The sequence below is a fragment of the Lepidochelys kempii genome, chromosome 2 (assembly GCF_965140285.1).
Source record: "Lepidochelys kempii isolate rLepKem1 chromosome 2, rLepKem1.hap1, whole genome shotgun sequence".
Taxonomy (NCBI): Eukaryota; Metazoa; Chordata; order Testudines; family Cheloniidae; genus Lepidochelys; species Lepidochelys kempii.
This window is the reverse complement of record NC_136381.1, coordinates 57,376,476-57,404,470: the sequence shown is the minus strand read 5'-3', so window position 1 is coordinate 57,404,470 and position 27,995 is coordinate 57,376,476. Positions and strand designations below refer to the sequence as shown.

General features: G+C 40.7%; 1 protein-coding gene across 2 annotated transcripts in view; it reads left to right on the top strand.

Moving 5' to 3' along the window:
• Positions 1-23,633, top strand: part of RDH10 (retinol dehydrogenase 10) — a 41,848-nt gene extending 18,215 nt beyond the window's left edge. For both annotated transcript variants that reach the window (XM_073330817.2, XM_073330816.2), the window contains exons 3-6: positions 16,152-16,250; positions 18,683-18,828; positions 19,908-20,039; positions 22,034-23,633. In XM_073330817.2, the coding sequence (XP_073186918.1) occupies positions 16,152-16,250; positions 18,683-18,828; positions 19,908-20,039; positions 22,034-22,157 (501 nt within the window). In that variant the 3' untranslated portion in view covers positions 22,158-23,633. The remainder of the gene's footprint in view (positions 1-16,151; positions 16,251-18,682; positions 18,829-19,907; positions 20,040-22,033) is intronic.
• Positions 23,634-27,995: the final 4,362 nt, after the last annotated feature.

The following is a 27,995-nucleotide window of genomic DNA, read 5'->3' as shown; positions in this document are numbered from 1 at the left end:
TGCATTCTTATTTGCTGAACAGAGCATTCTGAGCTCACTCTTATCTAACAGAATAAAACACCCACATAAAATTCCTTTCAGAATAGTTAGGGAATACATAAATTGAAGAGTCATACAGTAATTGGAAACTGCTTAATTTTTGGCAAGACTTTCCAATATTGGGGGATAGATAAATAAAAATATTTTGCACGCCAAACTGGTTTGGATACTTGCTACAAACGTGTATTAATGAGGGTGAGAGAATTCCTCACACAACTGAGTGCAGCTTTGCAGTACTTTTGCTAATTGAAGCCCTGGCCTCTAGATTATCTATAAACAATAATATATTTAGTCACTTGATTTCAGCCAGGACTTGAACCCCTAATTTTTATGAAAGGGAGGGAGAGTACCCATTAACTCAGGACAGCACTCAGCTTGTGGAAACTCTTCAAGAACTGAGTTTGACACTTGAATTGATATATGTTCTGTCTTCCTCACTGGCAAATGTATCTAGGTGAAACAGCAACATGGTGGTAATAGTAATAGCTGTAGTGGTAATTAGAGGATTTATCTTCATGTACTTGTGTTGTTACAACTGTGGTAGAACTCTGTAGTCCAGGCCACGTGTGTTTAGCCCCTTTTTGCTCATTTGAGAACTGTATGATGAGTGGAATATGGCTCTAAAGGTATGTCTACACTGCACCTGCGAGCATGCTTCACGGCTTGAGTAGATGCCTATTCCTCTACTTGAGCTGGCGAGCTAAAAAGAGTCGTGTTGCTGGGGGTAGCACAGGTGGCAGCTTCTGTACCCAGAAGGTCTGGGTAGATTTGTACTCAAACGCCTAGCCTGAGCCACTGTACATGCTACCCTGGCATGCTGCTATTTTTAGTGCATTAGCTCTAGGAGAGCTAGTATATGTCTACTACGAGTACCTATTCAAGAAGCTGGCAGCGGATGGTATTCACTGGAATCATCTAAGCGCAGGTTAAAGAATAAAAGTCCTCAAGTCCAAAGCTGGTCTTTGGGTCCAGCTGCCAGAGGTGGAAGGTGGAGAGTTAGAAGGGCATGTCTCTGGTTGTTCCATGTTGCTACATCCTAGTTCAGCAGCCTGTTGATGTTTGCCTGAATTTTAGTCCAGTGATGCAGGAGAACTTTTCATGCAGGAGCTGCTCCAAATGGTCTGCCAGGTTTTTAGATGGAGCTAATTTCCCATGCCTTCTTTTGTAGCTTATTAAACCTCTCCAAGGCATCAATATTCACCTCAGTCACTTGGTGACAAAGGATCTCCAGGGCATAGACGGATGGGTGTTTACCTGGAACAGGTGCTTTTTTCATTCTAGAATTGTCAGCAAGTTGTCATCTTTCAGTGTCACCACTCCCAGAAATGTTAAGACCATCATAGTAAAAGATCCCTGGCCAGTCCACCCACACTGAACCCAGGAAAAGCCCGCCCCGCCCCGCCCCTTTACTTTACTTTTTTTTTTTTTAAATAAAGCATTTGCCATTCTTTTGTCAGGAGAAACAGGGATGTACCAGCTTATGAGCAAAGAAATGGAGGAGGCTACATGCCAACAAGATAAAAGCTGTAACTTTCCCCTTGCTAGTATAATATAATGAGATGCTCAACTGTTTCTCCCGATCTTCTCTCCTTACCCCCAGAAAGGGATGAAGGTGATGGTCTCTCTCAGGCTGGGTTGTGTGAAATGTTAAAGGAAAAACTGGGTTTTATTAAGAGGAGGAAATTCACTACTATGTTTTCCTGTGGTATTTGTGTGTAAACCCACGGGAACTGTATTCTTGAGAGGAAGAAAATAACGGTGAATAAAGGAAAAGTAGAAAAGTGTGTGATCTAGGACAAATGGGAATCTGAATACATTAACCCCACATAAACCTGAGATGATACTGCCCCCGCACCCCTATCTGAAAAGAATCTCAGGAAGGAAAGAAACTTCTGGAGTCAATTACAGTCTCCACTCAAAGTAGAAAAAATGTAATCATGTATGGAACAGAATATGGCCTAGTCATATTTTATTCAAGTAACCATTAGTTTCAGTCTGAGTATTTACCTGCAGTTTACCAAAAAAAGAGAGCTCCCTTCCACTGTGTCGCATACATGCCTTGAGTTATACAAGATCACAAGAAACTGAGCTCTTCAGATAACATAAGGGCACCTACGTAACTACATGAATGAGCCAACAATAACGCACGCATCCTTACATTTTTCTCTGTCTAAACACTAATTTTCCATCCTTCCCTCTAAAACCCCCCCTCCTCCAGTAAGCCTTCTAATATAGTGTATAAGAGATTTAATTTAGCCAGACTTTGTGTTCAGCTGTCATAGACACGATATAATTACTTTTATATTAGGTAAAGAATGGAAAACTAACTAATGCTTCTAGCAAACTAATACCACCAGCTATCTATGATTTGAATAGAACTACTTATCTTATCTCTGCTGTCTCTCCATTGTGAAGAGCTTTGTGGGACTAAGTTTTGATTAAGAAAACTACTTAATTCAGTTTCAGTTTGCTTCTGATACATTGCACGTTTGCTTACTGAACACAAGAAAAGCACTGCAGTAGTAGAAATGGTCGTGAATAGCAATTATACTCAAAGATCTCAATCTAGAGGGATTTTTGTAATTGATCATTACATGATCACATTGCTTATCTTTAGTCTTTAAGAGTGGTGTATTTAGACCTATTTATAACTAAAGATAGTACCTGTAGATGGTATGCTGCAGATTTTTTTAATAGTAGTTTAAGTCAGTAATCCGTTTCATATGGATTTAATCTTGGAGAGACATAACTTTGACACTTGTATCTCAGTTCAGTAGTGTCAGTCACATTCTGAGCAAATGCTGTAACCCATATTGATGTATCTATTTTGGGGGCAGTGAGAAGGAAAGAAATGTTAATCCAGTGTATGTGAAATAATAGTTAACTTCTTAAAAACAAGTGCTTCATGTAACTTCAAAACAAAATGTCATGCAGAGTTGGAGGAAAATGATTCATATATTTTTGTCTTAAATATAAATGAAAGCATAGTCTAAGACCAATAGTTTCTATGCTACCGCAAATTCTTTAGTTTTCCATCTACCGACCTTTACTTTGTTACCTCCAGCTTCTGAGCCTGGACAAACTTTCTTTATTTTCAGAGTAACAGCCGTGTTAGTCTGTATTCGCAAAAAGAAAAGGAGTACTTGTGGCAGCTTAGAGACTAACCAATTTATTTGAGCATAAGCTTTCGTGAGCTACAGCTCACTTCATCGACAGTATGCATCTGAAGAGGTGAGCTGTAGCTCACGAAAACTTATGCTCAAATAAATTGGTTAGTCTCTTCTTTTCTTTTTTCTCTATTTTCACCTCATCAGCAAGCATGCTTAATATGGCGGGGAGGGGGTGGTTGCTTGCTTGCTTGTGCCATCGTTATAGACTTCTTTTTAAGTCCATCTTGCTCTTTTACAAGCTTCTGGTTGCAAGGCAACTGTAACAATATTCCTGTGCATGTATGTTAAGTATTAACTACTGTTGAAGTTCAATATTAAACGAATCCCCATGGTTTCTAAACAGTGGGTTTTTTATGTGAAGGGCAAATGAAGCTTGAGTGAGAAATTGAAGGTTCTACTGCCTGCTAGGAGCTAAATAACTAAGGGACTTCTTTCGAAATAAAAGCTTGGAAGGTCTAGCTTTTCTGTTGTGAATAGAAGGCCTGTTTCAGACACAAATGAGGGAGATTTCTAGAATAGCTTCCTTTCATATTTTAAGATAGATGCCTATTTTCATGAAGGTCTGGCTTGAGGAAAAATCATATGAATCTTCTGATGCATCCAGATCCCTGAGAGCGGAAACAATCTATATGTAAATCAGAGAACAGTATAAATGAACTATTTCAGATCAGCAAAACTATCCATTCCAAATTGTGGTGCAGAATTAAAATATTTTTATCAGACTTAGAATCTAAAATGATCATCACAATAAAATAAACCGAGAAACCGTTTAATTTCCTCAACCCCTTGAAATGGTCACATAAGTTTTTTGTGGTGAAGTCTTTCTGATCAGCCGTTCCAGACAGGTGTCGGCGCTCCTTGTAAATTGAGTCTTGGATAAAGCTACTGGTCTATCGTGCACGGACAGTGCTGCTAGGGAGCTGAAAATTACATTCTTACCAAATAGAAAAGGGGTACTTGTGGCACCTTAGAGACTCACCAATTTATTTGAGCATAAGCTTTCATGAGCTACAGCTCACTTCATGCTCAGATAAATTGGTGAGTCTCTAAGGTGCCACAAGTACTCCTTTTCTTTTTGCGAATACAGACTAACACGGCTGCTACTCTGAAACCATTCTTACCAAATGGAAGCATCAGTTGGAAAGAGTCTAACACACTAAGCAAATTCAGGAATCCATTGCTGTACCTGCCTCCTTGTCTACACTTGATCGTAGATCCTGGACCAGGCTCAACAGGCTACTCTCTGGCTAGACAAGGGTTGCAGCAACCTTGCACCAGCTTGGCGTCCCCATGCTGTGACTGTGGCAAAATGTCGCAGACAGTAACTTACGTGGTGGAAAAGCTGGTGTGTGTGTATAAAGATTTGTATGTAGGGGGAAAACAGACTCTAAAACTGTCTGTTTCAATGCTATGTACCAGGTTTCTTTTCACGCAACTGTGCAGTTTGGCTGACCTTCTGTTCTACTTTTCTAGCTCTGCTTACTGTTTATGGTGCCACATTATCTTCCCCCAACTCTTGCTCTGTCATGCACTCTCCAACTCATACAGGTCTTGTTACTGCACACACCTCAGTTTTAGCACAGTTGCCACTCTTATCCTAAAATTTAAACTCCACTGTAAAAGTCTTGTTACTAATTAAAAATATTATCTTCTACATATTCAAAAATATGTGCTGATCAGTTATTTGAAAATGTTACTATGTTTTCATAGCTCTCCATACATTAAACTCTTACATTTGGTCAGTTTGGATTGGAATCTCTTAAGTAAAAAGATCTAAAAATAAAAACAAAGCCTTGACTTCTATCAATGTATTTCAGTCAAGCTGCAGTTTTGGGATATAGTTTGCTATGAATAAATAACTATAAGAGGGTTCTACAGATAACTTCTTGTGTGTTCTCAACTGTTTTTGGGATGGCTCTGAAATTGTAGTCCAGTCAACAAAGTTAAATTGAAATTACAAAATATATCTAAAGAAGTTGTCTTTTTGAACAAATCCTCCTGTGACATCATAGTTGAAAACATTTCCATGTTTCCAGTGACAAACCCACTGATTCTTGTCTTTTTCACACAGTCAGTTTATTCCATAAACGAATGTGTAATACAGAGCTGCAGGCTGCGTCTCCTCAGTTGGGTACTACTGCTGCTAGGCTAAAGATACATTGTCTCTCTCCACCCTCCGTGGATAGCTGTGCGGGGAGTTGGGGCATGTAGTAGTTCTGTTGAATGGCTATGCTTAGGAAGTATGTCTAGAGGTGGTTGTTTGTAAAGGGAGTTAAGGCGATGGTTTCCTGTTCTGCCTGAGGAGGCTAGAACCTCTGATGTGCCCCATTCCTCCAGGATCTTTGGTTACTCATTCCAGAGTTCAGTCTACAAGAAGCAACTTTTACTCTGCACCATGTGGCATTTGAACAGGAGTAGCTAACACATCATCTGGTCCTTACTGAGGTGAGGTTCCCTATGGCTGCAGGCTTGGTGGAAATTTCTAAATCAGATCTGTCTTCAACTATTTTCAATTCTCAGGTCTGGCTGAACTGCTTAACACAGAACTTTGATTCAAAGGAAAGGGCTTCAGCTGAGGATGGAGCCAAATGGAGGCTATTTTAATGTACACTGCTGTTCAGTGGGCTATTTTGGCAGCTGAGAATAGCTAGTGTTTGTCCACATGGGTAAATTTACTGGCATTACTATACTGATATAACTATAACAATATGATTACACAGCTATAGTAATACCGGTAAACTTCCCTATGTGGACAAGACTCAAGAGTAAAAAGCATAATCATGCTCCTTTCCTCTAACCATTCTCCTTATATGAGGGGGCTGTAAGGAGGGTAGTAGTATGTAACTGTTGTGTCACAATAGGGGGAATTCCTGCATAGCTGTAAAGCCAGTTTAACCAGCTCCTTTGTGCTGCCAGAGTGGTGCAAAGGGGCTGTTAGGCACGTAAATGAAGAGTCAGAAGTTATGAAAACTTCCACTGTATTGTAAAGCCCCTTCCCTAAATTTATATTTGCTGAGCTGGTACACTTGAAGAGTGGTCAGTTTGGATGAGCTATTACCAGCAGGAGAGTGAGTTTGTGTGTGTATGGGGGTGGGGGGATGTGAGAAAACCTGGATTTGTGCAGGAAATAGCCCAACTTGATTGTCATGCACATTGTGTAAAGAGTTGTCACTTTGGATGGGCTATCACCAGCAGGAGAGTGAATTTGTGTGGGGGGGTGGAGGGTGAGAAAACCTGGATTTGTGCTGGAAATGGCCCACCTGATGATCACTTTAGATAAGCTATTACCAGCAGGACAGTGGGGTGGGAGGAGGTATTGTTTCATATTCTCTGTGTATATATAAAGTCTGCTGCAGTTTCCACGATATGCATCTGATGAAGTGAGCTGTAGCTCATGAAAGCTTATGCTCTAATAAATTGGTTAGTCTCTAAGGTGCCACAAGTACTCCTTTTCTTTTTGCGAATACAGACTAACACGGCTGTTACTCTGAAATCTGAGCTGGTACAGGCTTTCTTGCTCCTTTTTGATGAAATCAAGACAGTTTTGTGTACATGGGGAGGCATTCACCTCTTCCCATTTTCATGAGCCCTTTGCACTTAGCTGTATACAAGTTCAGGACTGTGGATGCTAACATTTTGTGATGCTTAACTTACTATTTTAAAACATAATTAATCCAAAATTTAATTAAAAAATCAGACTTTCCCAAACACGGTATTTCTTCATATTCTCATTTGTTGTACTTTAGACTAATTTGTTTTGACACTGCAGCTGCACTGCTCTTTGTGTTGCACAATCTTTTGAGTTTTGTTTCATTAAGAGCACCAAGAATGAAACTAAAGAATTTGGGGAAGGGGAGGAAAGAAGTGCTAGACTGTTAGAAGTTAATTTGCCGTAAACCAAAAGATTGAGAACAGATTACTGAAGCTATGAAATGACATGTAAATGCTTGTTCAGTTTCACACATTTTTCTAATAAGTCATTAAAGCTGTGTGCACAGGAAACAAGCATTGATTTTTTCGCTTGTAGGGCTCATCGATGCTCTTTCGGTGATGTATTCAGAAGCTCTGAGAAGCTGCTTGGAGAGCAAGGAATTGATTTAAAGAATCCGTAAAAAATTAGAGGTTACAGAGTAGCAACCGTGTTAGTCTGTATTCGCAAAAAGAAAAGCAGTACTTGTGGCACCTTAGAGACTAACCAATTTATTTGAGCATAAGCTTTCGTGAGCTACAGCTCACTTCATCGGATGCATTCAGTGGAAAATACAGTGGGGAGATTTATATACATAGTGAACATGAAACAATGGGTGTTACCATACACACTGCAATGAGAGTGATCACTTAAGGTGAGCTGTTACCAGCAGGAGAGTGGGGGTGGGGGCAAAAACCTTTTGTAGTGATAATCAAGGTGGGCCATTTCCAGCACCTGACAAGAATGTCTGAGGAACAGTGTGGTGTGGGGGGGAAATAAACAAGGGAAAATACATTCTTTGTGTAATGAGCCATCCACTCCCAGTCTCTCTATTCAAGCCTAAGTTAATTATATCCAGTTTGCAAATTAATTCCAATTCAGCAGTCTCTCGTTGGAGTCTGTTTTTGAAGTTTTTTTTTTGTAGAAGAATTGCAACTTTTAGGTCTGTAATCGAGTGACCAGAGAGATTGAAGTTTTTGAATGTTCTAATTCTTGACATCTGATTTGCGTCCATTTATTCTTTTACGTAGAGACTGTCCAGTTTGACAAATGTACATGGCAGAGGGGCATTGCTGGCACATGATGGCATATATCACATTGGTAGATGTGCAGGTGAACGAGCCTCTGATAGTGTGGCTGATGTGATTAGGCCCTATGATGGTGTCCCCTGAATAGATATGTGGACACAGCTGGCAACGGGCTTTGTTGCAAGGATAGGTTCCTAGGTTAGTGGTTCTGTTGTGTGGTGTGTGGTTGCTGGTGAGTATTTGCTTCAAGTTGGGGGGCTGTCTGTAAGCAAGGACTGGCCTATCTCCCAAGATCTGTGAGAATGATGGGTCGTCCTTCAAGATAGGTTGTAGATCCTTGATGATGCGTTGGAGAGGTTTTAGTTGGGGACTGAAGGTGATGGCAAGTGGCGTTCTGTTATTTTCTTCGTTGGGCCTGTCCTGTAGTAGGTGACTTCTGGGTACTCTTCTGGCTCTGTCAATCTGTTCCTTCACTTCAGCAGGTCGGTAGTGTAGTTGTAAGAATGCTTGATAGAGATCTTGTAAGTGTTTGTCTCTGTCTGAGAGGTTGGAGCAAATGTCTCTAAGGTGCCACAAGTACTCCCGTTTCTTTTCATAAAAATTAGAGTTTTTAGTTGGGAAAAGAGCTGTTTAGTCAATCCCCCTGCTAGTGCTGGGTTGTTCGTCATCCATTGCATTTCAAATGGGTCTTTCATCAGCTTCCTTGGTGAACTATTCTACAGTCTAGAAAGTTAGATTCTTTCTAACTCTCTCTGTATAACCATGGCTAGTTAGACTGACCAAAATCATAACTAAAGTTTATTTTTCATAATCACTATCCTAGCATGCCTGCTCTGACCTACCATATCATGCTTAACTTCATTCCACCCACTGTTCTGTAATCATCAGTGGATTCATATTTAGCATTGGCAAGTCTCATATTTGGTGTCGTTTTTATTAAGAGCACCAGCTCTGAGTCACATGAATATAAGAGAATGGTGTGTATATATGTGCATGTGTGTATATATGTGTGTGTATATATATATAAAAAAAAAATTTAAAGCTACATTTCTACCCATCCTGGCTGCAAAGGGAAAAAGTGGGAGCAGGGGACGCTCAGAAAGCAGAATGCAATTAAGCCTGAGATCTATTTATTAAAATCTCATGACTTGAGCCAATCTCATGAGGTTTTTTTTGCGGGACTTGACTCGTGACTTTTGAATGCTTTAGGTTGGCAATACTGCAAGTCTCCTGTAGCTTAATATTTTGTGGAGAGCTTGCATGTACCACTTTGACTGGTGTGGGCTATACTGTCCATCTAGGTCTCCCAACTTTCAGGCACCAGGGCCACCCAAGAGGCACATAACAATCAGTCCCTTGTGTTGCATTTAGGATTCAGGGACTAGGCAGGAAAAGACTAAGGATCTGTGAGGTTAAGGCAACTGTAGCTCAGCTGGAAACCAGGTCTAGCTGCTTTAGATAACCAACAGGAATAGGAAACTGGGGACCAGAGCATGGAAGAGGCTGCACTGATCTCAGATGTAGATTGGGCCAGAAGCTCAGTAAGGTCTTTCTTATTTGGGGACTATTCATGGCCCAGGAGGGAATAACCTAACTTGGGGATTTTTTTCCTATATATAGAGAGAGAGGCTGGAAGGACCAATGGGTAGGCCTGTAAGAGCCTATCCTGTGACAAATACACTGATTCTAGACATTTGTGTCCCTCCAATAAGCCAAGTGTCCACCACTCATGATGCATGTTTTTAACTAGGTAGATACCCAGCTGCTGCAGATCAGGACGTGGCAATGTCTGAGAAGCCTTTCTCTTTCATCTGTGCCTGGCGGCTTACTTCAGGATGCCAACTTCACAAGTGACATCTGTGCCTTCATTTTGATAAACTATTGTAGTGTACTATCTTTCAAATACATTCAAAAACTGACTCTAAGGCACAGTACAGGTGCCATCTTGTTGAACAGACTATTTTAGTATGAGGGTATGACCTTGGTGTTGTAGGATTTGCATGTGTTGTCAAGTAGCTTCAGGGTGGTGTTACTTTTGACTTATAAGGCCCTAAGTGGTCTGGGACCTGCTCTTTTAAGAGACTAGCTCTCCCTATTTAATATGACTTCAGGTCTACTGGTGGAGATGCTTGGTCTCTAGCTGAACAAGTGGAGGCGCATCTCCAACTGTCTGTAATGAGGATTGCAGTGGTGGTGGTGGTGTTGGTCCCAGGATATTAAAGACAAGGTGGTTGAGAATTTTTTTTTAATTGGATCAACTTCTGTTGGTGAGAGACAACCTTTCAAGCTTCTGCAGAGCTCTTCAGTGTGTTTCCCAGACCTGAGGAAGAGCTCTGTGTAAATTCGAAAGCTTGTGTCTCACCAACAGAAACTGGTTTAATGAGGATTGTTAGCAAGGTATTCTCTATTTCCTCTTGGTCCAAGATAGGCCAAATTTGACCTTGAGGATATGCAGCAAAAAATCTATATTCTCTGATTTTGAAGGAATGTAACATAAGAATGGGCTTTTAGAGCTGTTTTTTAGATGTCTAATTGTTAGTTACTTTCCTTGAATATATACTGGTGAACCGGACACTCTGTATTGAGGAGAAGGAGAGGGGGAGATATATATATTTCAAACTCTAACATTACTTATGGATACACCCTGATTGTTACACTCATTTGTTAAACGTTGTGAAACATCATGTTTAACAGCGAGTCCATTGGAGGAGCCACATCACTGAGTCTTGGGTGAAGTAGAAGATTTGTGTATCGTTTGATAGATCATATACACCCTTTCACTACATTGCATGGTGGGCTCCCAAAAAAAAAAGCCAGAAAAAGTCCCCCAAAAGGCAGAAGCATGCTGGTTCCAAAGTGAATGCTCTTTTCTTCACCAACCCTTCCACCATATACCAATAGTTCTGCTTTCACTCTGCATAGTGAGGCTCTGCAGTTCTGTAGGAACATGAGATGGGAGCAGTCTGTCCAGGTCATTTCAGAATGACCGTCTAGACTTCTGAATAGAAGCTGATGGTGGAACCAGCTATAAAGCCCTTGTGGGGGAGGCGTTCGGGCCAGCTCCCCGTGGGAACCATATGGGAGCAGGCCTCTCATAAGGAAGGGAGTGGAGACTAGGATTTGTGGAAGCACTGGGCCTCGGTGCAGAGATCAAAAGACATCTGCAGGTATTTGGAAGAAATAAACTCAGCATGCAGCGGGGGTAAATTCTGCCCTCTGAAACAACTTAAGAGGAAGGTTTAATGGAAATAAGAAGTCAACATAGGATGCCTGTAGCCCAATGGTAGCAGTTATCACTATCCACACAAGCAGTTGGGCTCATCTTTTAAAAGGGAACACTATACCAGTTAAAATGTACAACAGGGATATGACAGCATATGACATCTCAAAACATACAAACTGCCTAAGCCAACTGTTTAGATGACTCTGAACTGTATTCGCTCACCTATTGCATCTGTTTTTACTGTATGCAGTTTAGTTGTAGCAGAAGTTGGTCCCATGCAAGATATTACCTCACCCACCTTGTATCTCTAATTTATTGTAATCTTGGGCCTTAATCCTGAGCTGAAGACTTTCAGCTCAGGATTGAGATATACAAGTAGAGCTTTGTGGTGGAAGCAACAGCAACATGTAGCTATGGCATTGCTTTCAGCCTATTGTATTGGGCCTCTAGCCAGTTGATACAATATAAATTGTTTCAAACCTCTGGTGTGTTTCTCCCAGTTCCCATCCACTTCAATATTGTAAGAGAATGATTTGTAGGACACCTCTTCTGATAACTTAGTAGTGTAAGAGGCTGGAACGCACACTAAAACAACTGTACCCTCAGGGTGAAGCCTGTTACACTTCAGACCATGGTGCCCTAGAACAAGTGGTTCTGTTGCCATGCAGCACAGGAAGAGAAGTTGGAACTCTGTGTGCCTGGCACAGATTAGTCTGGCAAGTGAACTGAACTCTTGTTTCAAACTCCATAAGAGGTTTACCGTGGCCTGCCATGAGGGGAGGAATAAACAAGAGGGAGCTCACTTCAGACTTTCTGGGGAAAAAATTAATTATATGGCTGAAACAGAATCTAAAAGATATATGGTAATCAACAGAAGAGGCAAGGAATCAGGGCTGTGTAATCTTCTATCACTTGCCAGCTGTTCGCTGAAAATGTTCTTTTGTGTGGAGTTGGGTTTGGATTAGTCATTTAACACCTGCAGGCAAAAATGTAGTACAAGAACATGTGAAAATTGTTGAAGCAAAACTGTCCTGACATCTGATTAGAAAATGCAGATAGCGTAAGAATGGAATTAGATGGATCCAGCTGTAGTTTTATACTTCAATAAAGTATGCAGCTGACATCAATTAAGTAGCAAATACTTATTGGGGCTCTTATGTGCTTTGAGCCTGGATCTAAGTTTTATGCTGGAAGTTTTTGTTTTTGGGGAAGACTAAAGAAATTTTGAAACAGTCCTCAGTGGTATTGACTTGATTAGAATAATGGCCCTGAATGATTAGAATAATGGCCCTGCTAGAGGTATTTGGTGTTGAGGCCAAGAATTATTGGTATGATTTTCATGGGACCTGGTTATTAACCAGAAATGTGCTTCTAAAAGTAATAACTTCCTCTGTTCTTAAAACTACCTGAGGTTGCTGTAGTTTAAGAACACTTTGATCCAGGCTATTGTGCTAGAACTTAATGTAAATCATAACTGTGATAGCATTTTTATTAAAATATTGTATCAGTAGTCGTTTTTGGGGTTTTTTGTAACTGCTATTGGACATCTTGCTATTTCATTGATAAAGCAATTTAATTGCTTGGGATTAGACTTTAAATTTTTATTCTTCTTTCTTCTCAGATTAGAAATGTGTGACTAATTGCAATACAATTATTGGGTAGTTAAATCTTTTAGCATGTACAGAGTTTACATTAGCTTCTGGGCATAATAGGAGATTCAGCCCAGAGTCTGAATCCCTTGACTTCTCATGTTAAATCAGATCTCTTAATGCTATAAGATTGAATAGCATAAGTGCAATAACCTTTGGTAAAATTGAAGTGGGCAAAAATCAAACATGCAAAGCTTCTAGTTTAAGTGAAGTTTTACTGCTGAATTTTGAAACTCTCATACATATGTTATTATTGTAAGACTTATCATTAATTATAACAAAGCTTATAGACATATCATTAATTATAACCATGCCAGTAACCATGAGATGAGTAGTTGAGATTAACAGATAGGTAGTTTAGTTTATATGTGGAAGGTAATATAACCAAAATACTAGAGGCAAGGTTTTCTGCTCTTGTAAAATGCTCAAGAAGATAATGAGTAAATCAGATGATAATCACAAGAACCTCCCGATTTAAAAAAGACCTGGCCAACAGGCAACTTCAACTGGTAACTTTTCATTAGTCTTAACACAGCCATGGTGTAATTAAACACTTTCCTTTCCTTTTCATAAAATAGTTTGACCCTAAAATGGAAGTCAGTCTCCCCCCGCACACACACACCCCCCCCCACCCTGGGTAGCTTGTAGAAAAATAAACATGTCTGAGTTGAGCTGATCCTTTAACCTTAGGATTTCTCAGGCTATAATCCTCTATGCCCCATAGTCTGATGTGAAGAACATAGTATAGTTTTTCTGTTGGCATTAATTTTGGAAAAACTCAGAAGTTCAAAATCATGGGTGACTTTAATTTTCCTGATATCTGCTGGGAGAGCAATACAGCAGTGCATAGACAATCCAGGAAGTTTTTTGGAAAGCGTAGGGGACAATTTCCTGGCACAAGTGCTAGAGGAGCCAACTGGGGGGGGGGCGCTTTTCTTGACCTGCTGCTCACAAACCGGGTAGAATTAGTGGGGGAAGCAAAAGTGGATGGGAATCTGGGAAGCAGTGACCATGAGTTGGTTGAGTTCAGGATCCTGACGCAGGGAAGAAAGGTAAGCAGCAGGATACGGACCCTGGACTTCAGGAAAGCAGACTTCAACTCCCTCAGGGAACGGATGGCCAGGATCCCCTGGGGGACTAACATAAAGGGGAAAGGAGTCCAGGAGAGCTGGCTGTATTTTAAGGAATCCCTGTTGAGGTTACAGGGACAAACCATCCCGATGAGTCGAAAGAATAGTAAATATGGCAGGCGACCAGCTTGGCTTAATGGTGAAATCCTAGCGGATCTTAAACATAAAAAAGAAGCTTACAAGAAGTGGAAGGTTGGACATATGACCAGGGAAGAGTATAAAAATATTGCTCGGACATGTAGGAATGAAATCAGGAGGGCCAAATCGCACCTGGAGCCGCAGCTAGCGAGCGATGTCAAGAGTAACAAGAAGGGTTTCTTCACGTATGTTGGCAACAAGAAGAAAGCCAAGGAAAGTGTGGGCCCCTTACTGAATGAGGGAGGCAACCTAGTGACAGAGGATGTGGAAAAAGCTAATGTACTCAATGCTTTTTTTGCCTCTGTCTTCACTAACAAGGTCAGCTCCCAGACTGCTGCGCTGGGCATCACAAAATGGGGAAGAGATGGCCAGCCCTCTGTGGAGATAGAGGTGGTTAGGGACTATTTAGAAAAGTTGGACGTGCACAAGTCCATGGGGCCGGACGAGTTGCATCCGAGAGTGCTGAAGGAATTGGCGGCTGTGATTGCAGAGCCATTGGCCATTATCTTTGAAAACTCGTGGCGAACGGGGGAAGTCCCGGATGACTGGAAAAAGGCTAATGTAGTGCCAATCTTTAAAAAAGGGAAGAAGGAGGATCCTGGGAACTACAGGCCAGTCAGCCTCACCTCAGTCCCTGGAAAAATCATGGAGCAGGTCCTCAAAGAATCAATCCTGAAGCACTTAGAGGAGAGGAAAGTGATCAGGAACAGCCAGCATGGATTCACCAAGGGAAGGTCATGCCTGGCTAATCTAATCGCTTCTATGACGAGATTACTGGTTCTGTGGATGAAGGGAAAGCAGTGGATGTATTGTTTCTTGACTTTAGCAAAGCTTTTGACACGGTCTCCCACAGTATTCTTGTCAGCAAGTTAAGGAAGTATGGGCTGGATGAATGCACTATAAGGTGGGTAGAAAGCTGGCTAGATTGTCGGGCTCAACGGGTAGTGATCAATGGCTCCATGTCTAGTTGGCAGCCGGTGTCAAGTGGAGTGCCCCAGGGGTCGGTCCTGGGGCCGGTTATGTTCAATATCTTCATAAATGATCTGGAGGATGGTGTAGATTGCACTCTCAGCATATTTGCGGATGATACTAAACTGGGAGGAGTGGTAGATACGCTGGAGGGGAGGGATAGGATACAGAAGGACCTAGACAAATTGGAGGATTGGGCCAAAAGAAATCTGATGAGGTTCAATAAGGATAAGTGCAGGGTCCTGCACTTAGGACGGAAGAATCCAATGCACCGCTACAGACTAGGGACCGAATGGCTAGGCAGCAGTTCTGCGGAAAAGGACCTAGGGGTGACAGTGGACGAGAAGCTGGATATGAGTCAGCAGTGTGCCCTTGTTGCCAAGAAGGCCAATGGCATTTTGGGATGTATAAGTAGGGGCATAGCGAGCAGATCGAGGGACATGATCGTTCCCCTCTATTCGACATTGGTGAGGCCTCATCTGGAGTACTGTGTCCAGTTTTGGGCCCCACACTACAAGAAAGATGTGGATAAATTGGAGAGAGTCCAGCGAAGGGCAACAAAAATTATTAGGGGTCTAGAACACATGACTTATGAGGAGAGGCTGAGGGAGCTGGGATTGTTTAGTCTGCAGAAGAGAAGAATGAGGGGGGATTTGATAGCTGCTTTCAACTACCTAAAAGGGGGTTCCAAAGAGGATAGCTCTAGACTGTTCTCAATGGTAGCAGATGACAGAACGAGGAGTAATGGTCTCAAGTTGCAGTGGGGGAGGTTTAGATTGGATATTAGGAAAAACTTTTTCACTATGAGGGTGGTGAAACACTGGAATGCGTTACCTAGGGAGGTGGTAGAATCTCCTTCCTTAGAGGTTTTTAAGGTCAGGCTTGACAAAGCCCTGGCTGGGATGATTTAACTGGGAATTGGTCCTGCTTCGAGCAGGGGGTTGGACTAGATGACCTTCAGGGGGTCCCTTCCAACCCTGATATTCTATGATTCTATGTGTAACCATCTTGCCTTTGATACTGAACTGGAATAGAGCTTTGGAATGACTAACTCTTTATTCTTACAGTAATAGACTTGCGTGCACTCTTTTTTTTCTCTCTCTTTTTCATGTTATAGACCACTAAAGCATTCCTTCCCAAGATGCTGGAAATGAATCATGGACACATTGTGACAGTGGCGAGTTCCCTGGGATTGTTCAGTACTGCAGGAGTGGAGGTTTGTTTAACTGTGTAATAAAGATTACATGTTGCTTTATCACAAATGATAAATGCCTTCTCCTGTTGTCAACAATGTAGCGTAAGTAGGTTTGAAAGATTAGATTTTTGTCAGTAAATGTCAATTTCACTGTACACAAACTGATGAAAAGGTATCTCTATCGATATTTACCAAAATTTACAAATAGGCAAAGTAAGAAAAGCATTGTTTGAGAAATTATTAGTGTATTTAAAAGAAATTTACATTGTGTATTTTGACATATGATGTTGACAGTTTGTTTTAACAGTTATAAAGCTTTAACTTTTTTGCAGCTCAGCATTTACTGTCATTATATAATTTGTCTGACTGCTCCCACCCAATTTCCTGCAACTGTGAAAATTTAAATCCATGAAACTCACAAAAAATGCTTTAAAACAAATCTCAATATTATCCGTGGAAATTATCAAAACAGTCAACATTGAATTCTGTCAAACCTAACTTTCATCCTATGTGGAGAAAAAAATTACATTGACTTTAATTTTTGCCCACTTCAGTTTTACCAAATGCATTCAGAAACCAAGAAGAATTCTTTATTGTCTGAGTAGAAAAAAACAAAAACAAAAAAAACACCACTTTATTTAACTAGCAAATTGAAAGAACTAGTAGGAGTCTTGTTCAGTGTGAGCCTATATGCAGTTTTCACATATCTCTGGAGTACCTTCCTTAGAGTGACTGAATGCAGCAACCAACTGTCAATGCAGTGCATTATCAATCAGCAAATGCAATGTCCTAAAACATCATAGATGGATGGCCAATAGTTTGTGCGTTATCACAACATATATGCGTATTGAGTACAACACTACCCTGCGAATGTGGACGAGGGTTAAGCATAAGTGTCTTAACGCTACTCTTGAAGCTTTTAGGCCAAGATTTTCAGAAGTGACTAGTGACTTTTTTGGGTGCCTACTCTGAGACATCTTAAAGGGGCCTAATATTTCAGAAAGTGCTGAACACTGACCCCTGTAAGGTATGCCAAATTGGGCACCCAAAACCACTAGTCAGTTCTGAATCTTGGCCTTTTTGCATAACTTGTTGGTGCATCAGAATAGGCAATAAGACTTCTGTGTACTGCAGTTGTGTTGGGAGCCAAGGGACTGGAAAGCAGCAAGCATGAGCTAACCCTGTGCCATTACAATCCATTGCAAATAGTTAGTCACTGAAAATTTATCCATGTTACTGGAAAAACACCGGAAACACTCTAGTGTTCTACAAGCTTTTCTAGGGCTGGCCCGGTTAATACCTGTGACTTGCTGAAGTCCCTGAATAGAAATAAAACCAGTGATGCAAGTATGGTTGAACGGTCCAGTATACTGTACTAGTAAGATACAGGAGGAATCCGCCCCCAGCCTTTCCAAGCAACTGCATCTCCTGAGTCGTCCTGCCTAGAGGTCTGTACAGCAGAAGTCTCCGGCACAGTAGGAGGAGGACAGGGACCCCCCAGTAACATGGGATGGATGTGGATCATGGGGAGGGGACAGGGAGAGCACAAGGGCCCCAGGGTGGGGACAGGGCAGAGAAGAGTCACATGGGGAGGTCACGTGCCCTTCCCCCTTTTGTGTCCCTCCCAGGAGTGCAGTGTACCAGTAAGAAATGATTTCTACTTGCACCACTGAATAAAAATTAAATTGGGTATAGCTCTCAAGACTTCGTACCACCCCGTCTTAGTGTTTCCAGTGGACCCATATGGCCAAGGGAGTATGCTTGCTTGAACTGATCAGCACTCAAGTATTTCTCTACTGGATGATCCTAATAGAAACTTTAGAATTGCAGCTATGTACTAGGTAACTCTTGGACTTCAATTCACATACACCTCTGAGATAGGAAAGCTATATCCATATTACAGTTGAGAAACTGAGGGAAAAGTAAGTAGCTTGCCCAAGGCTCCATAGCAACTTAAGAGACACATTAAAGCCAGAGTTAAAAATAGGGAGTTTCTGGCTCCTGGACTAGGTACTCTCAGAACTTGACTCTAAAAGTAGTATTACTCGCTACTGTGTCTCTAGTCTCTTGTTCTAACTTTTATTTTAAACAAACTGCCTTATCCGTATAGTTTGCTGAATAAGGCCATTTAAATACACTTCAAAGGGCTTCTCCTTGATATTTAACTCAAGTTCGTCTGCTTTCATGGAGTTCTTCTGTTAACTGCCCTAAATGTAACATGACACTTGGGCTGATGTGGCTGTGTATTCAATGCACATCTTTCATCGTGTTGCCGCTTTGAAAATAGATCTACATAGCACCACATCAAATATGCCTTTCCTTTTAATACTGTTTACTCTTTGTTACGTCATCACCTTTAATTTTGATTGAAAGGATAAAAGGATAGGCCCATTCAATCTGTTCTACTCTTCCTTGTGATAGTCTTCTTTCTTCTTAATTCATTGCCTACACAGGATTATTGTGCCAGCAAATTTGGAGCTGTGGGTTTCCATGAATCTTTGAGCCATGAATTGAAGGCTGCTGACAAAGATGGCATTAAAACAACCCTGGTCTGCCCTTACCTTGTAGATACAGGAATGTTCAGAGGATGCAGAATCAGGTGAGTAGACCAACTGCATATTCTTTCTCTCTTCCTCCTGCCCTCCACACCACTGGAATTCTAGTCTTAATCTTCTAATTCTGAGCACTTTTTATTTTAAAAAACCCAACAAAAACACAGAGGTTTGGGATTGCAATTTAATAGGAAAGGAAAAACAGTTGAAATGACACCAGCAGTACCTTTATTCATGTAACTCCTCTCAGCGTGAGGCAGTAAAGATGGGTGTGAGATGGGACACGTGCACTTCAGGGTAGGTGCTGGTGCAGCATATGTTCAGTGACTGACTACTGGCTTGGGGAATATCTTGCTAGTCATGTGTAGAGAAATGTTTCAGTTGTATAATTACTTTTGTATTTTTTTCTCCATATCCTATATTATGCCTGATGTAAGATGTTACTCAAAATACATTTATTCCAATACCAATAAAATTCTAGTGATTAAAGGTATTATGTGCAATGGGTCGATATGGCAATAGCTGATTTGCTGTGTGATCCTGGGCAAGTTGAATTGCTTCCCTCGAGTTTAGCTTTTGTTTTTGAAGTAAGAATTATGACACTTGCCTTTTTTTTTTTTTTTTTAAAGCACTCTGACATCCCGGGTTGTAGTGCTATACAAATATCCATTATTTTAGCGACAGTAAATGGTGTTAATCTCTTGAATGCATTTTCTAACAGTAGTCCTGGCAGGGATCTAGGCCAGCAAAATATTGACATTGTCTTTACCTGAAGCAATCTTTCATACACCAGCTGCACTAAAATTTAATAAGGTTCTTGATATTGAATTAAAATGGCACTTAATAGAACAACATGTTATCAAATTATATGTATTGTGTGTAGCTTAAATCTAATTATAAAGACCATCGATAATCTTATAAACAAAGCTAAAATATTAATACAAAATCATTGGAAAGTTGCTGCTACTTGAGTATTAAAGAATTAGTTTTTAAATACTCTAAACAAGTGATCTAATAAACTCTAGAAGTAGACAGACTCTGCTTTAATAATTAATGAAGTAAACAGATTTTACCAAAACTCATCTATCTACTTTGGTTAACCTGTTTTAAAAATGAAATCTTTCAGAAAAGAAATTGAGCCTTTCCTCCCACCTCTGAAACCAGACTACTGTGTAAAGCAGGCTATGAGAGCTATCCTTACAGATCAGCCTATGATTTGCACACCTCGCTTGATGTACATGGTAACCTTCATGAAAAGGTAACTTGTGAAATACTAGCTACTAAGCACTTCAGACAGATGTACAGCTTTAAATCCAAAAAGCTTAGTCAGAGGCCTGTTTCCCTGGAGTTCTGTGCACAGATCTCTCCCTTGGCTCACAAGATCACTTTCCACAACATGAGCTCCATGGATCTGGGGACTTACAGGATGAGTGGCATGGCCAGGGGATGTTTATTTTTCCCCGTTCCCTTTTCCAGAAAAGCCTGAGGCTCCACTAATTTCCCTACAGCCGTCTTCCATGCTGTAGAACCCCATTTATGGGTGGATCCTGAGGTAGTTGCCAGCAGAAGAATCTGTAGCAGCCAAGCCCCAGAGTCAGTGCGGAGGCCCTAGCCTCCTGCAGATTCCCTGGGATCTACACAGATTGTGGGAGAGGGGGAAATCTGTAAGTAGAACCAACTATTCATTCTGAAAAGGCAGGGGAACAGAAACCTTCCTTTCTCCCCACTCAGTTGAGTGGTTTTTTTTGTTTTAATGTTTTGTTTTGTTTTTTAAAAAAGTGGTGGGGACTCTGTTCTCTGTAGCTAAGCTCGCTATTCCAGCATTGGGGTTTCCTCTCAATATTAGAGGCAGAACCAGACAAATTGCTCATAAGGAGCTGACTGGATTCCACCCTCTTGAGCAACACTCCATTCATGCTGCTTTTTGGCAGCTCAACAGATGATCTATTCCTAGATATTTATTCTGCAGTGTGCAGCACATAGGAAGAGCGTTTAAAACTTGGCAAAGTCTCTTTGTTTCAACCTTTTCTTATTGCCTTCTTGTGAGGAATTTGGACCTAGGAGTTTGAGGGTTCTGCTCCATTCATAACGCAGCAGCTCCCAATCATGGTTAACAGGCACACCCAAGAGTCCAGGAGGTGTTTTTGTTCCTCAGCATCATGTCAGCCCTTCTTGGGAGGGAGTCTGTGCCTCTTCTGGCAACAAGCTTTGTCGGCAACTCCTTTAGAACTGGCTGGAGCAGCAGCATGCTCAGTGGCTTCTTCAGAGGCTGCCTCGATGCTCTTTGCACAGACAGTGCTCCATGCAGCATCAGCAGCCAGATCAAAGGCCCTTCCTGTGGTCTCCCATTCAGCACTCCAGCTTTCTAACAGGGAGATCAAAGGCCCTCCCAGCAGCTTCTGGGCAATCCATGCCCCAGGCAGCAGCAGTTAGATCAAAGGCCTCTTTCCAGTGTTACTGCACAAGCAGTGCTACCAGTAGCCACAGAACCTGCATCAGCATCTACCTCCCAATGCTCCAGCAGTGGAGGAGTTGAATTCTAACAGCTCAGATCCTGCTGTGTGCCTCATTGGTCCCAATCCAGCAGCCATTCAGCTCCCAACATCTTACTTGGCACCTAGTGCATGACTAGGGCTTCTGGTTGCTATGGTAATACAAATATGTATGAGTGGAGGGAGGAGTGTGGAAAGCCTGCTTTCCCCATTGGAATTTCCTTGGAGAAGACTGAGGGGAACCTTACTCCTTCTTATTTTGGGGTACCTTCTATGGGAGGGATAATTGGGCCCAAAAGATGGGGATATGCGTTGCCACAGACAGTAAGTGGTTAAGCTATGGAGTTACTGCACATCTTTATCTCTACAGTTGTTTGGGAGTTTTGTGTCTCTTAAATGTACAGTGGCCTATTTTGCTAATGCTGCTTTGTGGGGAGGTTTAGATTTTAGCAGACCTTTTGTTTTTAAACAACAAGGTGACAGAGGCAGCATGGGCCAGGTCATGAAGAGGGTGTAAGGGTTTCATGCTAAAGGCTTAGAAATGAGTAGGAGACAAAAGAAAGAGGCTATCTATGTAGTTTGAGCGGACTTGTATTTTTATTCTCCATAAATATCCTAGTGAAATGAGAAACATAAATGTGTTGCCCCTTAGGTAGCCCAGAAATGGCTAAACTATGTCTCCATAAAAGTGATCATGGTACACCGTAAGTTTCATTCCACTGCCATATAACAGATTTATAACCTCTCCCCTTTTCTTCAGCATCCTGCCCTTTGAAGCAGTTGTGTGCATGTACCGGTTCTTGGGAGCTGACAAGTGTATGTACCCTTTCATTGCTCAGAGAAAACAGGCTACAAACAACAATGAAGCAAAAAATGGAATTTAATACTGTTTTGTACGGACTGGCCTTTGTAGCTGAATATGATCAAAAATGTTACATGACTGAATTTTGAAGTGCACTTGCATCTAGCTGATGCAAATGTCAACATTTTACAGTGGCATTCTCTTGGATCTTAAACCTGTGTATTGAACTTAAAAATCAATGTTTTTTGTGGTTTTTTTTTTTTTTTTTACATGCTGTAAATAAACTGACTATTGAGTACTTGGAAAATGTGATAGGTAAAGTGAATTTAAAATGTAGCTGCCACCATTGTTCTTTAGACTATTACTGTATGTACAGTAAAGCTAGTTATACTACTTTTTGTAGAGATGCACTGTGCGAGATCTTTTCCTCAGACTGCCAATGTTTAAAGCTGTCTACAACTAGAAGATGCAGTGTTTCAGAAATTGCTTTTTCTTTCTCTATGTATTAAAACAAAATCATGTAATTTAAACTACTCCTACGCGTGACCTTTTTAGCAAATTCAAGGACTGATTATAATGCGTCTTTCCACATGTTAACCCAAGCTGTAAAGGACCCAGGGCTGACCTGTGGTGTAATTCTCTTACGTAGTGACTGCATGCCTTCTGTGTTTAAAAGAAAAAAAAAGGAGTACTTAGAGACTAACCAATTTATTTGAGCATAAGCTCACTTCATCGGCCACAGCTCACTGTAGCTCACGAAAGCTCATGCTCAAATAAATTCCTTAGTCTCTAAGGTGCCACTAGTACTCCTTTTCTTTTTGTGAATACAGACTAACACGGCTGCTACTCTGAAACCTGTGTTTAAAAAGGAATTTGTAAATCTCCAAAGGCAAATAGATGTCTTTGGAATATTTTCAGAGCAAAGCTGTATTGGGCATCTCATTTTCTTTTTCCTGAGAAATGAAGTCTGTGGTTTAAGCCATCTAACTCTTTCAAGTCATTTGACTTGAAATATGCTCTGTGTTCTGTCCATCACTCTGAATGGCAGACTCCTGCCCTAGTAGACTCCATTTTTTTTCTTCCTTCTTAATCTTGCTTCCATCAGCCCCGCTGAACCCCCATCACCACACCCTCCGAGGAAGTTGTATTAAATTTCTGTAGCTGGGCTCTTGCCTAAAATACAAAGCAATTCCAGCAGAGATACAAATTGTTTATGTAAGTCCTGGTTTTGTGCCAACTATTAACAAAAGAAAAAGAAAATAATGCTTGATGCAACTTTACATGTGGAATATGGAACGGTGTAAAGACTTTTTTTTTAAAGTTGTATTTGCATTGTAGAACAGCAAATGACGTTTTTACGGTATTTTTTGTAAAGCAAACAATTTTGTGCCTTGAATTTGGTAATTTGTGTATTAGTGAAATATTGTAAAAGTGAACTTCTACCTCTGTATCTTAATGTATACCATCCACTTGTAAATTACTATCAAACAAATTATGTGATTACTTTTTTAGAATGTCTTGTTAAATAGTGACCAATGTTTGTTTATTAAAGTGAGCCACCTTTTACTTAAGCCGTGATTGGGATGTTTTCTTGAACGGCTTATTGATGTCACAGTACTAACTTACTGATATCGGTTACGTAGCCTTTAGCATCAACCTAGTTCAAATAATGAACAGTTACTCATTTCCTGAACTGACTTTCTGCATGTTATAGGACCTGGTGGTGCAACCCTTAATGAAGGTAATGAAAGTCTTGCCTCAGTAAGGACTGAAGGATTAGGCCTCCAGTTACAGTGTTTCCGAGCGATCAGATCTCTTTCGCTAACTAACTGGTTACAGAAGCCACTCAAAATACGTGCTTAGGATTTGTCTAAACAATCTTGGTTTTGGGTTTTGGCAGCACTTTAACTCCATCTGTTCAGAAACTGATAGACAATGCACTGTAACCCCCTACTGTGCGTACAGTTATACTGTAACAATCTAAAGGGCACTTGTGTCTATAGCTTGTTTCAGTAAAAATACCATAATGCCAATAAGTACTGTAGTTACAGCATATATACGAGGGGATTGTACTGCACTGACTATATGCTACTTCAGTTTGTTTAGAAACTAATACACTGTATGTAGACTAGTCTTTGTACTAAATCCCCCTATATAAACTACCAACTTTTAAAAAATAAGTGCTGTTTTTTCAAGGCTATACTGTCTGGTATATCTAGATGAACTTACCAAATTTGCTCCTTCAAAAGAACTTGCATTTTCTGTAATGGTAACACAGGAGGGAGAAGCTAGCTTTAAGCTGCTTCATTTCCTTTAAGGTGTTAGACAAGTGCCTGTGTTATTGTAAAAATTATTCTTTATGATAGTGACTTCAAATTGGAACTGGTTTAATAAGCTTTTACTTAGTCCCTGGCAGCCCTATACAGTTATACCAGAATGAGCTGGACTCTGTCCTTTTCTGGAATTAACTGTTTTTTGATTGTAGAATCTTCTTATTTTCCCCTCATTTTCTTGCTGTAATATCCTGAGTTTGAAATTAAATGCTTGCTTGCTTGCACACTTGATCTGGAAGTTCTCTGAGAAGCCCCCCCCCCATATCGTTTTTATTAATTTTCTCATCTTAGTGACACTAACAAAGCCCAATGGTCATGGCACAAATGGCTGTCCTTTAAAACTTGAGCCATGAAGTGTGCCTGTTCCTGTCTCTAATGATTTGAATACATTCCCTCCCAAAGCAGACCCTCATGAAGAAAATGCTTCATATAAAATAGTTCTCTGCTACTCAAGTAGCAAATGAATGACTGTTCAAAGTACCCAACGAATGGGAAATAAAACTGGCTGCCACAAAAGTAAAATCAACATAGGAAGGAGTATAAGATGCCCAAAACAGACTGGGGAAGCAATAGTTGATGGAGGAATCTGATTTAAATTGACTTTGTAATAAAACGCTGAACTCTAAATTCCAGATCGTTAACTAGACTGCCACTCTTTCCTTCCAAAGAAGCCAGAATGATCAATATTTCTGTTCAGCAGCCATGTTAGTCTGTATCCGCAGAAAGAATAGGAGTACTTGTGGCACCTTAGACACTAACAAATTTATTAGAGCATAAGCTTTCGTGGGCTACAGCCCACTTCATCGGATGTATAGAATAGAACACATAGTAAGAAGATATGTACACACATACAGAGAAGGTGGAAGTTGCCATACGAACTGTAAGAGGCTAATTAATTAAGATGAGCTATTATCAGCAGGAGGAAAAAAAAATTTTCTAGTGATGATCAAGATGGCCCATTTAGACAGTTGACAATGACCCAGCCACTCTCAGTCTCAATATATGCAAACTAGATAGCATTAACTTGGGTTTGAATAGAGACTGAGTGTGGCTGGGTCATTACACATATTGAATCTATTTCCCCATGTTGAGTATCCTCACACCGTCTTGTCAACTGTCTAAATGGGCCATCTTGATTATCACAAGTTTTTTTTTTCTCCTGCTGATAATAGCTCACCTTAATTAATTCGCCTCTTACAGTTTGTATGGCAACTTCCACCTTCTTGGTATGTGTGTATATATCTTCTTACTATATGTTCTATTCTGTGCATCCGATGAAGTGGGCTGTAGCCCACGAAAGCTTATGCTCTAATAAATTTGTTAGTCTCTAAGGTGCCACAAGTACTCCTGTTCTTCTTGCCAATATTTCTGTGACTGTGGAGTCAGCGACATGGTGGTAAATAAACACAATCCTAATTAGTCTGGTGTTCTTCAGCATGGCTATAAGATGGGGGCAGGGAGACGCCTATGACTGGGGTTTTTTGCCAGTTTAAGCAAATTCATTACTTTTTTTTTAAACCCTGGGGCTATCTATGTTTAAGTAATATTAAAGAATACAGTACTTTAAGATATGTGCTTCCTTTTTCACTTTGTGCTGACACTACACAATAAATAAATCTTTGCCATAAAAAGCTTTCAAACTATAAGATGGGGCACCTAAATACCAGGTCAAAAGTAGGGATTAATTTAGTAGGGTGTTTGTTTCCCTCTCCCTAGACTGTACTAATTATAATTAATGTCAATCCAGGCTATAATATTTCCCAAAATCTCTCTAAAAATCAGTGTCCTAACTAAAAGCCTCATATTATCTTTCAAACAAATTACCCTGTACTGATTTTAAACCATGTTTTCAAAAAACTGTGTGCCTGGCCAAGTATCTATGGGCTTTAGATTACTGCAACTTTTGTTTCCCAATCCAGTTAAGAACTCTTGCAGCAGTGAGACCTGGGACTAGCTAAAGCCTAGTCATCAGGACAGCTAGTGGTTTTATCTAAGAAGTCTATGATGAGCTTTCATTGGTGGTGAATTTATAAAGCATACCAAAAGGATACATAGTGTGCATTTTAGCTGCTGTTTTTTCATCAGTTTATTGGATGTTTATACTAGCCCTTAATCACCAAAGTTCCCACTGTACTGGTTCAGCTCTGGGGGTGGTAGCAACCTTGAGACCACTACATGTACATACAGTAGCAGGTAGCTGTCATTTTTAAGTACTATGCTTGCTTAACTGCTCAGAGCAGGTCTATGTATCGTCATGCTTAAAGTGATGGTGGCTGCCAAATTCTTGTCCACACCAATGCTAGCAGTGGTAGGAAATTTGAGAAATAAGCAGTGTGCAGATGAGACCAAGGCTACCAACAGAAGGACCACAAATGAGAACAGGTCCTAAAAAATGTTGTGTGAACTTTCTCATCTCCCTAATATCCCCTATCCAAATGACAAATACCATCTTCTGTCTGCTTGCTGTGGCTTAAAATAAAATCAATGTAGTGATTGCTCTCTGTACTTCATTTCCAGAGTTTAACCCTCTCTGTTAAACAACCACAATCTTACATTAAAGTTTAATTTGTTGTTGACATACATCTTTCAGTATTTGCAAAATAAGGCACTCAGTCAGTTCCAAGGACAGCTGGGAATGTATGAGGAATACTGCAGAAGGGGGAAGGTGCAGGCTGTTCAAGTGGTTAGGTAAAGGGTCTCTCTCTAGAACACTTTTATGGCCCGCTAGAGGAAATTGATCAATACAGAGACAAATAAGCAAATTCACTAGTTAGGGCAACAGGCCTACCTTTATTGAAACCTCCAAAGACCATAAAATGTTTGTAACCTTTCTGATGGAAGTAATTTTTAAAAAATAATTTGAAAAGTATTTTAATAAGGGAGTCTTATTTATAGTTTGAGGAGAGTGCTTATCAGCCACAGCTGTTGATGAGATTGCGGTATTCTCAAGGGAACAAGTCATTTCAACCTCACTTAAAGAGAGAGGCGGTCATTTAAACTGACTAGTTTGAGTCACTGCCTAAGAAAGTCAAACCAGGGGGTCAGAAATGCCATGCCTAAAGTCTCTTCTCAAGATGTGGTTTTAGTTGAAGTGAACAATTAGGCTAGATTAGGGAGGCAGATGCTCCAAGCAGCTTTCCTCCCTCCTCTGAATTTTTGGTATGTAAATATTTGCAGTCCCATTCAAAGAGTCTCATCTGAAAACCTGGAGTATTTAATGAGAACAGTTGGGTGAGCCAAACCCATCCCCTTTTACTGAAGGGGCAAAAAAACACATGCAAATCCGTAACTCATATGCTTGTAAGGCCCAAATCTCGTTTTCCAGAAACTGCATTTTTCCTTTCCCTTTTCTTCTGACACATGAACAGTCAGATGTGAAGATGCTTTCAGTGTTCCTGGGATCCACCTTGGCAAGCTGCGCCTTTGTTACTAAACATTTGGAATTGGATTTAGAATTATTCTCTCACATGGGACACATAATACAATCTGCTGCCTTGAAAATTTGTCAGCTAAGTAGCCTGTGGGACTGAGAGGGCTGGGAAGCAGTGAAACTAGTACAGCACTCTGGGCCAGAGGGAATGAGACAG